The sequence below is a fragment of the Neospora caninum genome, chromosome XII (genome assembly GCF_000208865.1).
Source record: "Neospora caninum Liverpool complete genome, chromosome XII".
In the NCBI taxonomy this organism is placed as follows: Eukaryota; Apicomplexa; class Conoidasida; order Eucoccidiorida; family Sarcocystidae; genus Neospora; species Neospora caninum.
Genome location: NC_018398.1, coordinates 2,286,273 through 2,303,198, shown reverse-complemented (window position 1 = coordinate 2,303,198; position 16,926 = coordinate 2,286,273). Strand labels below are relative to the sequence as shown.

The window sequence follows — 16,926 nt, the reverse complement described above, 5'->3', positions numbered from 1 at the left end:
GGGCTCAAAGGAACGTTCCGCCAGTACGACTATCAAAAGCCGTTCCTGCGCGGCGCGAGATTTCCTTCTTTGTCCCCCCTAGAGAAACTGCACCAAGTCTATCCTGGTTGGAAGACTAAAGCACGCTTCTTGGCGTATAAGACGAGGGTTTGAAGGCTACATGAACAGCCGGGGCGCGGCCTCGACCTTACGTGAAACGCCTTCAGTTACTAGGGGGGAAGATAAGCTATGCGGGGAGGGAAGTAGGAACTGGGAGTCACTGCGGAACAACCAAAACTTCTTTCATCGCCGTCCACGCACGTGCGAATGACATTTCCCGCAGTCGGAAGCAGATATATCAACTTACGAAGGCGGCACTCTTTCGCTCCTGTGAACAACCCAGGTTGTTGTCGAAGAAGTATGCAAACCAGCACGACAAAATGGGACAAAAGAGTTGTGGAAGCACTCTAACGGTCGATGCAACAACAGACACCACATGCCTGTCCAAATGCTTGACCGCACACATGCGCAAACACGTGTTTTCGCTTAGGCGAGCGGCAGTCCATTGAGGAATCCAGGAAACAGACGTGAATGGAAATAAATAGAAAGGACGTGAACAGACTAGAAAGTAAAGCGTTTACGGGTGCCACGACAGCGTTCCCCCACGACCACAGCTCGGGCGTGTGGCTATCTGTTAGGCTGCCAGGCAGAGAAAGCGTGATAACATCGAAAGTTCAAAACTTGCATCTCGTTCTGTCTTTTTGTCTCGTTCTTCCACGGCTGTTCGTTTGCCGTACATACGTATCTTCCCTAAACAGAGGTATGTGGCGGAACCGTGTTCTCCAGAGAACCCTTTATTTTGTGTCCCTGGCTCGTGAGGACTCTGTGGTTTTCTGAGGCGGCCTCAAACAAGCGATAGTCACCTTCCCGACGAGCGCCATGCCAGCGTCCCCACACTTCCTTACACCCCGGCATCCGTTCCATATCTCTCCACGCCTAAACCGTAAACCCTTCTCACCTTTCCCCGCATTCGTCAGTATCCCTCTTCCACACCTCACAGCCGTGAACGGAGCTATGCTCCTGCCGTTTCATCACTTTTCTCCCCACCCTCGTTGCTTGCACACGACCTCTTGCCGCGTGGTCCTGGGCCTCGCCTACGAGAGCGAGCGACATTTGCCTTCACCTCCTCGATGACCCCTATCCATGGTTCCTCGATCGCAGCGTGCCCAATTGCCTCGGCCAGTGCTCCCGTCTTTCCCACCCCCAGTTTGCTCCGTGCAATGATCTGAATCAAGCGACCGGGAGGGGCGGCCTCGCGGCTCTCGCCCGTCTGGTGCTGTCCTTTCTCGCCGTGTCCGTTTCCCCCGCCTCGCTCTTCACGATCTTCTCTCTAGTGGAAGAAATAGTCGCTGTGCAGCACTTCGTTGATGTCGAGGGTTCCCTTGCTCGGCGGCGGCGGCAGGTCGTCGGCGACGCGTCCGAGTCGCGCGCGCAGGCCCTCGTAGAACTCTTCGAGGATCGGCTGGGAGTACAGGCGCACGAATTCTTGGCGCAGAACCGTCCGCATTCTGTCTACATCTCCGGCATGCGTCCAGTAAGAGTCGTGGACCGCTGCGAAAGCCATGGGTCGCCAGTCACTCTCATTCTCGGCCTCCGCGCACGCGGTCCAGGCGCCTGGCCCCGCCCCAGCCGCTCCCGAAAACGAGGGCGGCACGAGGGGAGGCGGGCGGCGCAGGAGACACCGGCGGGCCGTAAGCATCATGTGCGTGGCATCGAGGGAGTGAATGAAGTTCGGTGGGAAGCCCAGGCGTTGTTTGGACGCACTGGTCGGAGTGTCTTCGCCCGCGACTCTCACAATGTGCGTCTGAAGCACGGTTCGGACCTCCAAGGCCTTTCCCGACCGATACGGTTGTTCGGCGCCAAACTGGACCAGCGGAAGCATCCAGGCGACCGGCAGGCCGAGCCGGTTGAGCATCTTGGAGACTTCGTCCAACCACTTCTTCAGGCGCATCGCGCTCTGGAAGACCTCGCCGATCGACGAGAGGACGACGCGGGACAAGTAGCCACCTAGACTCTTCAGCGTGGCCTCGTCGACTGTCTCGCCAATCAAGTCTTCCAGCTGGCGGGTGACTTGGTCTCGCGCGCCGATCGCTGTCACGCCGTAGCAGATCGTCATCACCGTCTGCTTCACCACTTTTCTCTGCAAGAGGTTGTGGTGCATCAGCAGGCCTGCGAGCCGTTTCTCCGGGGGCGCGAGGCCCTCGGGCCCCGGCCCCCGCGCAGCGTCCGCGTGCACGCGCTGCTTCACGACTTCCAGGACAAACGAGTAGACGTCTCTGGGCTTCTCGCCGCCAACCAAGTTCACGGCTTCCCCGCCGCGCCTGTCCCGGCCGAGAGCCGCGTAGTGCTGGAGGCCGTTGCAACTCCCGTCTTGGTGGATTGGCAAGCGAGAGAGGAACTGCGCGCTGTTTTCGGCGCCGTGTGCAAGAACTTTCTTCAGCTCCAGGAGCGCGCTCAGCGCCTGCCACGGATCGTCTGCTTCCTGGTCCAGCAAGTGGAGACTCCGCGGATTCAGTGGATCGTCTGCGACTTGGAGGAGCTGGTCGAGGCGCGCGTCCACCCAGGCTTGGCGATCGGCGAAGCTCACCTTGTTGACTCCGAACAAGTTCGCGATGTGGACCTTCAACCAGCCGAGACCGTTCGGACCCAACGGCTTCGGCTCCGCGAAGACGAGGAGTGAGCGGCAAATGTCGTCGCCCATGTGGTTCAGGTGCGGCGGCAGCGGATAGCACCTGCCTCGGAAGTCGATATTGTGGGGGAAGTAGACCGCGTCGAGGTTCTGGAAGCAACTCGCCACCTGGAGCTTCAGGAGGAAGGACGGTCGCTCCGACTGAAGCTTGCCAGCCTGTTGCAGGAGATGACGCAGTCGGATGCTCGCAGCCGATGACGCCCCAGACGCTGCGCCCGCACCCGGATCAGTCGCAACCTTCCGCAACTGAAGAATCTCTTCGTCGAGCGCTGCGCTGTCTCGTGGCGGCAACCGGCCGATCTCGAGCCCACGCTGCCATGCCGCCTCCATCACACTCAAGACGTCCTTGTTGATTCGCCAGGCCTGAGCGCCGAGCGCCGACACGACGGCGCGGGGCAAAGCTGTGTTGTACGCGTGGAAGTCTCTCGCCATCTTCACTCTGCCGGCGCCTCCGAGAAAAGCGATCTTCTCCCGCTTGCCGCCGCCCTTCGCGCGCTTCTCCCCCTTCTTCGGGCTCGTTTCGGCGGGAGTGGCCCTCGCCTCGGTGGACGCGAGAGACGAGTCCTCGTCTTCCTCGTCTTCGTCAGATTCCTCGTCCTTCTTCCTCGAGGTCCGCCCGGCAGACTTGACTTCGCCGTAGGAGACCGCGCGGATGAAGGAATTCCGCAGCATCAGGTACGCCCCCCGCGAGTAGTCCTGCCAAGGCAGGGGAGGAAGCACCATTGGCAAGTACTTGAGGAAGAGCCAGAAGGAAGGAGACGCTGCCTGAGGCGGCGGCGCAGGCAACGTGCGAAAGCTGCTCGATGCGCTCGGTGCCGGCGCGCCGCCCGAGGAACTTGCAGAAGGGGAATGAGAAGTCAGAGAAGAGGAGGGGAGAGAAGACGCAGGAGGCGAAGCGGAGCTCCCGCGGGCTGGTGGAGCGAGCTTTCCAGGAGCAAAGAAGGACGTGTAGTTTTGTCCCGAGACGAGCTGCGAGAAGCACACGCGACGCATCTGAATGACGCCGAGAAACCTTTGCGTTTTGGAATTGTAGATGACTCGGTGAAAGAAGGCCGGGACCTCGACCTGAGAGGAAGACATGCACAGACGTCAGCACAGGGTGACGCGGCGTGAAACGCAGTCGGCCCATGCGGCAAACACAAAAAGCCCGCGCATGCGTTTTCCAGGACAGTGCAGGCACGAAAAAAACGACGACCCGTGCACGCCGCCACGCGCCGGAGACAGCGGATAGCGAAAGAGACACACCGACGCCCTGAACGCGCTGCCGCCAGGCATGGCCCGCCTGGACGCAGCCGAGGAGTCTCTCGCGGTGGAAGTGCCGCGCGCGAGAACAGAACCAAGAACACAGAGACACCAAACAAAAGCAAACGAGGAAACCACACAAGCTACTTGCACCTGAACTTTCGTGGCGACTCAACCCGGAAAACCGTGAGGAGACAAGGAGCGACTCCCGCACAGGAAGGAGGCGTGTCTGGCCTTAATGAGTTTCTGCGTATCGCTGGCGAAATGGAGCTGTCTCGCGACTGGGGCTGCTGTCTCCGTTCGAGCGTTCGTTCCCGTCTAGACTTTTGAAGGAGCTGACGGCGCTTAGAAACACAGCGTGGAGCCTCAACCTGGAAGACGCGGCATATACCACCGGTGCGGCGCTTCGCGAGCATAACGAACCCTGGGAGTTCCAGAGGCGATAGACACGACCACGTCGAAGACGAAAAGACAGTCGAGATTCCTTCCACGTGACCGCTTCTCTGACCTTTGTGAAAGATCGCCGCGACCGATATACGGTGAGATGTGCGAAATCTTCGGAGTCAAAAGCTGTCCCGAAGAGAGGCTTCGGTCGTCCGCGTTTCCGCTTGGCCTTTTCGCTCTTTTCACAGCCGCCCGTCGCCTGCGGGTCCCCGTGCGCGAACGCGTCCGCCGTGTGTTTAGGCACCTAAAACCGCGCAAAGACAACGGAAAAAGTGGTTAGTGGAAACGAGCAGCAGCCGGTGGAGAAGCATCCGGCAAACAGAGACAGCTGGGGAAAGAGGAGCGCGGGCAAGACACAAAACAGGGACAGGAAGAACGAGACACGCACATGGACATACACAAATGCATCGCCTCCACCCGCCGGTGACACACACACACACACCTACATGCGCAGTCGCTTTCCTTGCCGCTCGGGCATTCCAGGTATCTCTACCTTCCTTCCATGCCCGCTGCTGCTCTCGAAACGTTTGTCGCTATTCCCCTGTCTAGGTGTAGGCCCCTCTCCGTAAACCCCGCGTGGCCTCTATTTGCTGATATATATATATATATATATATATATATACATGCGTATAGAAACACACATATATGTGTATCTGTCTGTCCAGATCTGCCCATCTGTTTATCTCTTTATCCCCGTCTCTCTTTCTCTTCTACAACGGCGATCACTGCGTTTCCATTCCTCATCCAGATTCCCTTGCTATTTCCTTCCAGAGTCACCGATGCACACGTCTCCGCCCCGCTGGGGATGAAACGCTCGACCTCCCCTCTTTCCCCTTCTCCTCTCCGGTGTCGCTCCCGTGCGTCCCGGCAAGCCTTTCCGGGTTTGCGATTCGCGAAGTGGGCAGAAAAAGTGTGGCGTTCCCTGCGAACCTTCTTTTTTCGGAGGGACGGCTCTTCCCTCAACCTTACCGAGTCCCCGGTGTCTGTACAGTCTGTGGCGTTGTTCCCCGCTCGTTTGTCGCGCGCTACCTCCAGCTGTTGCTTTTTATCCTGGGCTCGTCGGATCAACTCCTTCTCGCGCTCTTTCTGCTGCAGCTCCTCCGCGAGTTCACGCTTCGCGGCGGCGAAGTCGGCCTCGACGAAAGCGTGTCTGAGGAGGACGCCGAGAAGAAGCCCGCCCACTTGCAGCTTCTTCTTGAGATCCCAGATCTCGTGGTGGCTGTTTGGAGTCGCGAGGAGGCGCTGCAACTCTCGAGACTCGCGCGGATCGAGCGTCTTTCCCTCTGCGCGCTTCCGCAGCAGTTCGTGCTCGCGGAAGAGCCTTGGCTGCGGCAAGACGAGACGCGACGAGGAAGAGAACGAGGGCGAGAGAGACGCGCCAGACGCCCCCCGGAAGAAGCTCTCAGACCGAAGAGCGTTGACTTCCAGGTTGACTGCGTTTCCAATCGCCATGGCCATTTGCGTCACCGGCACTTGCCGCTGCGTCTTGTTCTGAATGAGTGCGGCAGCCGTTGCCTCCACCTCTTCAGCTTTCTGTGGCGTTTCCTCGCTCCCAGGGTCGCTCTCTGCTGTCCCTTTCTCACCGCTCGACGGGACGCGCTCTGTCTCTGCGGGCGGGCCGTCGGGCGAATCCGCGCGACTCGCCGCGAGGCGCTGCGCCGCCACGGTCCACGCCGGCTCGGCGCGCATTTGCACATCTTCTCGCTCTCTGGGGAAAAGGCGGGTCGGCGCTTGGCCAGCCGTCGAGGGTGTTTCGAGTGGCGATCCTTCTTCGCTTTCCACGTGCCGCGCGACTTCCTCGTCCTCGAGAGAGCCCGCGAAGTCCCCACCCAGGCCACGTCCCTTCTTCCCTGGCAGCACCGAGGACGACGCAGTCGGAACGAGTATGAGCTGAACGGCTGTTCGCGCAGTGATGAGAGCGAGGACGGTGGGATCAATGTCCAGAGGCAACAGCGTCTTCTCGGCTTCAATCTCCTTCTTCAAGCCGTCGCCGTCATTCGCGAGCGACGACCAAGAAGAACAAGACTCACCACCATTTCGCTCCTCAGATTTCCGTTTCTTTTGCCTCTTCGCCACACCGTCGCCGCTTCGGCCCTCGCCAGCGCCGTTGGTCTCGAGGGCGGTGCTGTCGCGGTCGTGGCCGGGCGCGGAGGAAGGCTCGGCCTCCTCGTCAGCTGCCAGCTTGCGAGAGAAACGAGTCAGTAGGGCCCGCTGCTCCTCTTGAAGTGCTGCGATTCGCGTGCGCATCTCACCGACCCAGAAATACCAGACTCGCTTCGCCACGCCGCGATCGACTGAGAGAGCCTCCGAGGCGCCGTCGGACGAGCCGAGAGACCCCGCGAGAAACGCTTTCTGCTCCTCCATTTCCTCCAGCATCCGCGCCCACACACAGCGCTCCACGATGATCTGCCGCTTCTCCAAAATGCAAAGCGGCTCCTCAGAAGAACAGGACGAAGGGCGCTCTTGCAGGAGAACAGAAGACGAAAACGAGGCGCCTGACGCACCGGCAGAAGAGGTGGGAGCAGAAGAGGAAGAAGAGGAGAGAGACGACGGACGGCGCGGAAAAGCGTTTTTCCACCGAAGTGGGAAAGGATAAGGATTGTCCCCGTATATTTCTTTTTTTCTTGCAGAAATCCAGTCTGCGTTGAGGAGCTCTTGTCTTCGCGTCGAGTCTGCCGCTGGTTCAGAATGAGGCTTCCCGAAGTCTGTTTGCTTGCCGACCCCGTCTCGAAGCTGCGCCTGCGGTGTACGTACACCCGGGCTTTGCGTTCTTGGGTTCCGCGCCTGAGCAAAGCGCCCACCGAAATTTCCGGGATCTCTCCACTCGCTTCCTGCCTTCTCGCGTCGGCTTTCCTTGGCCTCTCTCTTCTGTCTGTCGGCTTCTTCGGCGGCGATTTCTTGCGGCAAGGCGGCCTCGCGCAGATGCGAGAAGAAGACGTCCCGGGGCAAATCGGAAATGACCAGACCCTTGAGAAGCATCTCTTCCTCGAGGATGTGCAGACAGCTCAACACGCACGCAGGGAGAGAAGGAGGAGACACTCCCGCGGAGGGAGGCGGGGAAGACGAGCAGGACGAAACTGTCGCGGGAGGAGACGAAGGAGACAGTGAAAGCGAAGAAGCAGACTCGAGAGGAGAGAGGGAAGTGGAGGATGGCGGATTTAATTTCCCATCTGCAGGAGGACTAGGGTCGCCTGTGAGAAGCCAGTGGAAAACAAGTTTCTCCTGATGCGGAGACAGACGACGAAGCGTCTCGAGACCCAAGTGGGGCGCCGACGCAAAGCCCAGGGCTTGAGCCTGTTCGTCAGGTGTATGTACACCTTGGGCCGCGAGGGCCTCGAGGGCTTCCTCGAAGGGCCAGTAGGAAGGCGAGCGGGGCGACAGCAACGATTCATGTTGGGGATCAAAGGGAGCCTCCGAGGTGGAGGAACGAGACGAAGCGGAATCAGGAGGATACGGAGGACATGAAGGAAAGGACGAGGGGGACGGAGGAGGACTCGCCAAAGATGCAGATGCAGCGGAAGAACTTAGGCAAACGCCGGAGTCACGAGAGAAGAAAGAACAGGATACATCAGAGAGGAGACGAGAGTGTTCGGATGCTGCCCTGGCAGAGGAGGATGAGAAAGACCTTGAGCGCTCTCGTAAAAAGTGTGCTGCACGAAAATCCGCGCTTCGCGGCGCAGAGCCCCGTGGAGATCCGCAGCCGGAGGAAACGAGCGACGTTGGCGAGCGACGGGGAAGTGGAAAAGATGGAGAGAAAGAGGAGACCGAGGGAGAACACGGGGAAAGGAAGCGCGAGGAAGACAAGGAGGGAGAAAACAACGACGACAGAGAAGCTGGAGGAAGCACCCCTGAAGGGAGCTGCCGAGAGATGCATGGAAGAGACGGTTGGGGGATAGAGAGGCGGGAGACACATCGGGCAGAGAATTGAAGAAACGAAGGGAATGAAGGTGCACCCGGTCCTCCGCTACGGGTGTACGTACACTTGAGATTGGCGGCCGCGCTACATATTTCTTTCAAAGTTCTTTCCGCTCTCGACGAAGTCTCGCTCCCTTTCCCTTTTTCGCGTGTTTCTCTAACTATGCCTCCTCGTCTCCTGCGACTCGAGAAGCAATCCGTCTCTTGTTTCCTCCACCCCTCGTCTTGCTCGACTCGTCCTCTCTGCCGGATCGACGCCTCGTTGTTCCCTCCCCGACGCGTTCTGGTCCCTGCTGAAGCAGGCGAAGATGCTCCATTTCTCTCTCTCTTCTTCAAGACACAGATGCTTTGCGCTCTCTGCCTCTTCGCCGACTCCGCCCCTGACCTCGCGCTTCGTGTCCCGTGTACGTACACCGCAGAGTCACGGTGATCCGACGAGGGCGGAGCGAGAGCCGCCACTCTCTCCCGTGCTCCTGTAATTCTTCTTTCGCGCCCCGCAAAAACGAACGGATGCCGTCTGGGCGGCCGGAGAGAGAGAAGGGTTTGCATCGCTGCGGGCGACAAAGGCATGCATTAGCGGAAACGCGAGAGAAAAGGAACGGAGACGAAAGAGACAGCCGGAGGCTCTCTCCGGCCTGAAGGGAGAAGACCAGGGATGGATCCAGTGGAGGTGACGAAGAAAGGGAAGGCTCTGATCTCGCCTGGAAGGCGAAAGAGCGAAAAAACCACGGACGGGAATCGACGAAATCTTTCTTCCGTCGAGACACACGCTGTGTCTCCACGCCGGAGCAAAGGAGCTGCTGAGCAGCGCAGAGACGACAAAGGAAACGCAGCGATGTTTCTCTCCATCTACGAAAAAGAGCGGAGGGAAGAAAGAACCGCAGCCCGACTCAAGCGTTTTCTTTGCTTTTCAAAGAATCCGCCGACAGAAAGGAAGGCTAAAATGTGTGGGGCTCTTTGAGCAGCGGAGACAGCGCGAGACAGCGAGGCCGAAATGTTGCACAGTGTAGATACAGCTGGAGAGAAAGTCAGCGTCCTTTCTCTCGTCCACAGGCGTGTTTCACGAAACGAAAACGCATTCACCTTTTCCTGAAAACACTAACAAACCTTTTACATCCCTTCTGTAGAAGTCCCCCTCTCCCCCGCGTTATCGTTGTCTCTTTTCTCTTTCTGGCTTTCTCTCTTTCTCTCTTTCTCTCTTCCTGTCCTTTTCTTTCAGTCTTCTTTCGTTGCCTCTGAGCGTTTCGTGTGTCTAGCTGTGGACAAAGAAGACGCGGCACACAGGCCTTCTGCTCCCGGACAGACCCGCTTCCAAGTGTTGATCTGTCCCGCCTTGGCCGGCTGCCTGTCCTTCGCGACTCTGCCGTGCCACGATGCGCTCGCTCTTTGGCAATCCTTCCAGGATCCGCGAGGGGTCGGCGAGGCTCGACCTCGAAGCTCCGCTGAGGACTCCACAGCCTCGAGCTGAAGGCATGCGGCAAGCGGCTCTTCTGTCTTTTCCCCCCTTTCCTCGCCTAGCATCGGGGAGAGAGAGGAGAATGGGAGAAGGCGACGAGGCGAAGGAGCGACGGGGGGATGGGCACCCGGAGACATCCGGCGCAGAGCACGTCGAAGAAGCACACACGGGGATGGGAGACAACGCCCCAGTGGTGTGCAATGCGAGTCACCTGTCTCTCTTTCTTCCTGTTTAACTTCCCCCGTTCCGTCTTCTCTGCGCCCCGCCTCTCTGTCCTGTGTTTCCTGGCGGCTTCGCTGCTTCACTTCCTCTGCTGCGAAGTTGAACTCCTCGCCTCCCCACTCTTCTTCGTTCGACGCGTGCTCGGGCCGTTCTGCCTTTTCCCACTTGGACACGCTGAGGTGTCGTTACTCTCGCTATTCCTCTTGTTTCCTTGCTTCTTCTCGTGTGAGAAAATCTCAACAAAGCGACTCGCGGTCCACCGATCAGAAGAGCGCCTCCAGGGCGGCCTGCTTCCGCTCCAGTCCTTCTCGTGCCTCTCCGCCATCCCCTCCGTTATCTTCTTCAGGATCTGTCTCGTCATCCTCATGCTGTTGTCCGGTTTCTTTACTTTCCTCTCCGCGAGGGCTTCGCCACGCATTGACGACGGCGAAACTGGAGTCGCGACGGACTCGCGATTTGCGAGCACTCACGCGGCGTACGTACACCTCAGGCTTCTGCCTCGACCCGCTGTTGCCTTCTTCTGAGTCGTGTTCTTGGGCACTTTTCAGCCAAAGAAGGGGAGCAAAGCTGCTTCGTTGGTCGGCAGACACTCCCGTCGCTCAGCGCCTTGAGGGATTGGCTGAGGCGAAGGACGTCCTCTTGGCCTGCAAAATCTGGGAAGGTGAGATTTCTGCGTCTCCTTCTTCTTCTTCGTGCTCCTCTTCTTGTTCTTTCTCGTGTCTTCATCGTGTTCGGCCCCCTGTTCTTCGTGTTCTTGTGTTCCGGTTCTTCCCCTGTTTGACTTCTTCATCTCTCTGCTGTGTCTCAGCACGTTTGCCGCTGGTAGGTGCTTTCAAAGTCCATGTCTTTCTTTCCGTTTCTGCGTTTTCCATCTGTGGGGCGTTCGTTTTTTATCCGCCGTCTCTCTCCCTTTTCCTTTCTCCACCACTGGGCTCCTCACCGTCGCTCTCTTGTTCCTGCGTTCCGGCTGTCTTTTTGCCGTTCTTCCGCTCCCGCCCGTCGCCTGAAAAACCCTCCCCCCTCCTTCGCCACCTTGCGTTTTCCGGCTCCTCTCAACTGCTGACGACCACCCTGTCTCGCGCCCCATCAGTGCGTCTGCCTCTCTTTGCGCGCTCACGCGTTCTTCTCTCCCAGATCTCTTGCACTTTGCGATTTCCTTTCCTCCCCAGACCAGATGACTCGGCGAGATTATTTAGCGGCGCTGACTCTCCTCACGACGCGCAAGCGACTCGACCGACGCAGCGAGCTTTTTCTTCGCCTCGTCGACCGCGTCGTGCACCATCCGTCCCTCAGTCGTCCGCCCTACGTCCACCTTTTCCTTCACAGGTGCACTCACAAAAACGTCTCTTCCTGGCGTCAAGCTTTCGAGTTCTGCGTCTTCATCTTCTCCCCCTTTTCTCTCCGACTTCTTCTGAAACTTCTTTCACGTCTTCTTTCTCTTTCGGGTTCAGTCTGGTGGTCCTTCCGTGTTGTGCGAGCGCCGCTCACCTCCGGCGCTTCGCTTCTTTTCTCTTCTAAATATCCTCAGTTTCAAAGAAAAGACTTGCCGCCCGGTGCCTCCCCAACGCCTCTGCGTTGTTTCCCAGGTTGCAAGACGAATTTTCGGTCTTTCCGGCTTCCTCGTCGTCTCAGCTTGGCGAAGGACTTTCCCGCATCCATTGCTGCCTGCGACTCTCAGACAGCTCTCGCCATTCCTCATCGTTTTTTGCGTATATTTCTGCCTTTTTTTGCTTTCTCCTCTGACTTGCTTTCTCCTGTGACTGGCATCCTCCTTGCCTTGTAGCTCCCTTTGACTTGTGTCTTCCTTCGCGCGGTTTTGTTTCTCCCTCCCGCGGGTTCCTTCCTTTGACGGGTTCCTTCCTTTGACTTGTTTCCGCCGCGCGCTCTGTCCCTCGGTGGTGTCTCGTTTCGCGAATGAGACGCGGGTTTCCGCTCTGCGCCATTTGTGGGGCGTTTTCAGATTCGCCGTCCTTGGGCACGCGCCTGCGCTCTGGAAGCTCGCGGCGACGCTTCCGTCGCTGCTGCCGCAGATGGTGCCTTCGCACGTTGCGATCTCGGCCTGGTCACTGGCAACCTGCTTCGTGGTGATCGACAGTGTCTGGGACGAGATCGGTGAGAACAAAGTCGAAGTGAAGGAGAGAAGCTCATTCAGGAAAAAGAGGCGAAAGAGATCAAAAGAGACCAGACGGCCGGAGACACACCCTGAGCCGGTTGTTAGGGAAGGGGAGAGCGCGGCGAAGGAGAAGCAAGAGAAGGACGAGACAGGGAAACAGAGGAGGAAGCGACGCCGGAGGCTTGAAGCCTCTCAAAAGACATTCATGTTTTTTTTCTTGTGCTTACTGTGGCGACTGCGCATGCAAAAACGAGAGAGCGCTGAAGTCAGAGTCGGAGTCTCCCCTTGCCGCTTCTTGGGGTTCACCCTCTAACGGCCTGTCTTGTCTTTCCACCTCAGGGCGGCTCGCGCTGGTCCACCTCGACGCGCTCTCCTTCACCGACGTCGCGATGCTTGCTTGGGCAGTTGCACGCATCGACGTGAGTTTCTGAAAAGCGCGCTTTCCTCGGAAGATGGAACATCCACAACTCCACGCCCCTCGTGCTGAGACAGACTCCAACGCCAGCACTGCGATTTCTGGAAGTTCATCTCTGTTCAAGTACATATATATATATATATTTATCTCTATGTGTATATATATGTATATATACGTGCGTGTATCCGTATCTTCTCCGGGCTTTGGCTCTCTCTGTCTACATGTATGCGTATGGATGTGCTTTCGCTGGCACAAAAGGGAGAAGAGGTGGAGCAAATGAACTATATATATATATATATATATATATGAACAGTTTTGTAAGTACATCTCGGCGGGTGAAAGAGGGACGGTTTGCACTGTAGAGTGCATAAATGCGTTTTGCAGTTTGCGGGGCGGGTGCCGAGAGTGTGCGCGTCAGCGTGGCGCCTTTGTTTGTCTGGGTGAGGGGCGGTTTAGAGAGAGACGCGACGCACACGAAGCCGCGAAGAAACACGACCTGGTCGAAGGACGGAAGTGGGAGGAAGCAGGCACGAAGCTCTAGGAAACGCCAACCTCTGTGCTTTGTTTTCAGCGGCGGAAACCGCAGGAGATCCTCGCCCTCAAGAGCCGAGCTCTGACGATTCTCGAGGCCACTCAGGACGTCCAGAATCCTACGTCTACGCTTCCTGGACCCCGGTCTTCTGTCTCACCTTCCGCACCTTCTGAGGCGCCTTCCGCCGTCGCTCCTCTCGTTCCTCCCCACGATTTGTGCATGTTGTTTAGAGCGATGGCGACGCTTCTCCCTCGCGACTTGCCGTGGCTCTTGCGTCTTCTCTACGTGATCGCCGCGTCCGCCTGCGGCTCGGAGTCCCCTGTCTCCCCTGTCGTGTCTCCTGTCGTTTCGTCTGCCGTTTCTGCTTCGTCGCCGCTTCTTCCGGGGGAGGCTCCAGGTCTCGGGCCAGTCTCGGCTCGTCAGGAAGACACGAGCACCGAGAGACCCGAAGCGTCGAAGACACTCGCGGAAGAAGCGAGGCGAACGCATTCTGCTGACGCGTCCTCGGGAGAGAACGGAGAGACAAACACGTGGGTTTCCGCGAGCCGTGACGCTGCCTTTGTCTCTGCTCCGCGGTTCTCCCTCAGCGCCCAAGTAGGCTGCGAACAAAGTTGGGAAGAATCTCTTGATCTTGCAGAGAAAACAGTTTTCGGCCGAACCTGCGGTGCAGGCTCGTTGATCAGGATCCCCGGGAGCAAACGCTGGAATGAGGGAGACACCTTGTCAACCGTCAGCTGGAGCAATCTCGGTCCTGTGCCGCCGTGCGTCGTCTGGCCGTGGCCAGGCGGGGCCTTCGGCAGCGCAAAAGTGGGCTACGCGAGAGATTGGGTTTCCTTCCTTTCCCTGCAGGCTCTCACAGCCGTCTGGACTGCGATCGCCGACGTTAATCTCCTCTCCCACTTCCCCCTTGCGCCTCATGCGCCTCTTCAATCGCTCGCTACGGAGTCTCCCAACTTCCCGCCATCGCCTCGGGCCTCTGTACATACACCTGCGTTGACCGCTCTCTCGGCCTCTCCTTCTTCGCTAGCTTCGTCGAAGGTCGCGGCGCACTCTTCCACGTCTGCTGTCCCTTCCTTTCAGAGTTTGTTTGGCGAGCCGTTCAAGCGAGAGGAAGGGAGAAAGGTTTCCCGATTTTCGTCTCGGCAGGCAGCTGGCGTGCGGTGGCTGCTCGACAGGCTGTGTGAGGAGACGCGCCTCCTCAGACTCGATCACACTGTTAACACGAACATGATCGCGAAAATTGCCGAGGCCATGATGAAACAGAAGGTGAGCAACTGACTGGAAACGGGAGAAAGACGCTCTTCCGTTTGCGTCGAGTGCAGAGAGTCTCGCGAGACCATAATCTTCCCCACGCTGAAGAGGGAAGACCGCAGCCAATCCGCTAAAATCTCACCGGGATGCCTGCGCCGGTGTGTTGTGTATATGGCGCTGTGCATATGTCGAGACGCGGCCTCTGCTGTTGTGGAGAGAAGCGACAGAGGGGAGTCTCGGAAAGGAAACCTAAACGCTGCGCCGCTTCGGTACCCAGTGAAGAACCTACCTCCCTATGCGTGTCTGTTCCCGGCTTTGTTCTTCACGGGTCGTTTCGACGCTTCTTTCTGCGCCCTGTGCAGGGCGAAGACACGTGGTTTCTCTCTGTGTTTTCCAAGAACGCGAATGCGGCGTTTTCCACGCGGTCGCTCCCCCCCGAGGCAAAACCGGCGGCGCGCCTCATCTCCCGCGTTTGTGTCCTCCTCTGGTGTCTCTCCGGCTGTATGCACACCCTGCAGTTCGTGGATCCGCGCCTGATCTACCAACTGATCCACTTTGTCCACAAGCGCGGCGGTGAGCAACTGCAGCCGGAGCAAGTTCTGACGCTGGCCAAGGCGTTCACCGCTCTCGAGATCACGGATGAGAAGGCGTGGAAAAAACTCGGTGAGGCCGTCTAGCCGCGAATGCAATTGCACCCAAACTGTCGCCTGTCCCAGCAAAAACCAGCGCACGTCTCGTCTTCCAGGCGGTCCGTAGAACGGTCACATTGGCCCAGAAGAGCCTTTTCTCGCTCGTCGTGCCCGGCCTGTGTCGCGTTCGTCTGTACACTGGAGTGGGGAGGGGCGAGTGCACGGAAAGAAGCACGAGCTGTGCGGAGCTCGTTGGTCTGTCGAGAGACAGTGAAGCGACTTGCGGCCGCTGCTCTGATCTCTCGCCGAGGCGTCGCGTTTCGTTTTTCGCAACACAGAAAACGCAGACGTATCGGGCTGCGAGCAGGATCCCCCGCCGGCAGAGCTCGTGCTCGGGGGCAGCACGGCTTCTGCGCTTCGCGTTCGCTCGACGCCCCGCGTATCGTGAAGGTTTCCGAATGTTTCTCGGGCATTCCTCCCGGGAAAAGCGATCGTTTTTTGTGGGTGTATCGACGGAGGGGTTCCCCGCTGGGTTGTCATCGTTCTTTCCTTTTTTCTGTGCGTGTTCTCTCTCGCTTCTGTTGTCCAGCGCACCGGGCGCAAGCGACCGCGATCGAATTGAGTGCGCAGGAAGTCCAGGATTTGCAGCGGCTCTTCCGGCGAGCAGGGTGCGGAAACCAACGCGTGGAGGGCTACCTCAGCCACTTTCTTTTTCTAAAAGACGACGTCGAGAGACACGGCCCCTTGTAGAGGAAGTGACAAGAAACGAAAGAGACAGAGGCGGAGAGAGAGGCAGCGAGGAGAGAGAGGCAGCGAGGAGAGAGAGGCAGCGAGGAGAGAGAGGATGCGAGAAGAGAGTGAGGCAGACAGAGAGAGGAAAAGAGACACGCATGGAGAGGAGAGAGAGGAGGAGAGGTGAAAGGGAGGACGAGGGAGAGAGGGAGAGACGCGAGGGCGAGAGTTGCATTTCTTTTCAAGGCAGACGACATTTTCGGGTGTTTCTTCTTAAATGCGTGCTCTGCGATTCGGCGACTCCACGGTTCGTTCCACGGGAAGTTTCGCGCGCAGGCGACTCCGACAGACTGTACTCGATACAGACTCACAGGCCTAACACCAGCCGCGGAGCCCCAACGCACAAATGGAAATGCAAGAAAATACACATGAAAAATAAGGCAGCCGAAAACAAACACATATTTGGTTATCACTATAAAAGCATACATGGATATCTATGTATTATTTATATACTCGAGAAAGAAGCGAATGAGGTGGAATCGACTCGAAAAGAGCTTCTCGGCTGTCTGTCAATCGAACGGACGACATCGCTGCAGGAACACCGAAAGGATCTCCCAGAGTATATACATGCCTCTCGGTATACCTATCTGTATATATATATATATATATATATATATATATATATACGTACACACAGGCGTACAAATATGTATATATATATATATATATATATACGTACACACAGGCGTACAAATATGTATATATATATATATATATCTAAACTATGAAGGTGCATTGGTAGATATCCAGTCCCATGGTTTTATCTGGGAGAAGGAGGAGAATGAAATTGCGCTTAACGGCGGCCATTCTCTCTCGCGCTCAACTCGGTTTCTGGCATCGAGGGAGATTCTTACGTTTTGGCGGTTCAGCAGTCGATGTAGCGGCGGATTGTCCACGCGAAAATCGACACGTGCGACAAGAGGCAGAAACCCAAAACAGAAGACGAAGGGGGAAGCGGAAAACGAGGGAAAGGGGAGGACAAACGGAGAGCGGACACCCGAGAGGTGACACCACGAGATGAACCATGATGAACAGGAACGAGGCCTATTCGCGATAAAAAGTTAAAAAAAGAGGGAGAATAACGCGGGAGGCGAGACACGGAGGCGAACCCTGGAAGACGCGCACTTGCAGGGAAAGAAGGAAAAATCGCCTCAAAGCCAGAACAAGAACAAGACCAGATGAGGAGA

General features: G+C 57.6%; 2 protein-coding genes across 2 annotated transcripts; one reads left to right on the top strand and one right to left on the bottom strand.

The window, feature by feature from the left end:
- Positions 1–1,369: 1,369 nt before the first annotated feature.
- Positions 1,370–8,878, bottom strand: NCLIV_063080 (DNA-directed RNA polymerase,related; the record flags this gene model as incomplete). Its single annotated transcript, XM_003885859.1, has 3 exons — positions 1,370–3,793; positions 4,479–4,658; positions 5,384–8,878. The coding sequence occupies 3 exons, from the start codon at positions 8,876–8,878 to the stop codon at positions 1,370–1,372; spliced, it is 6,099 nt and encodes a 2,032-aa protein (XP_003885908.1).
- Positions 8,879–11,181: 2,303 nt separating this feature from the next.
- NCLIV_063070 (conserved hypothetical protein) lies at positions 11,182–15,697 on the top strand (the record flags this gene model as incomplete). Its single annotated transcript, XM_003885858.1, has 6 exons — positions 11,182–11,333; positions 11,968–12,119; positions 12,460–12,539; positions 13,107–14,333; positions 14,837–14,981; positions 15,537–15,697. 6 exons carry the CDS (start codon positions 11,182–11,184, stop codon positions 15,695–15,697), a joined length of 1,917 nt encoding a protein of 638 aa, XP_003885907.1.
- Between the last annotated feature and the right edge of the window lie 1,229 nt (positions 15,698–16,926).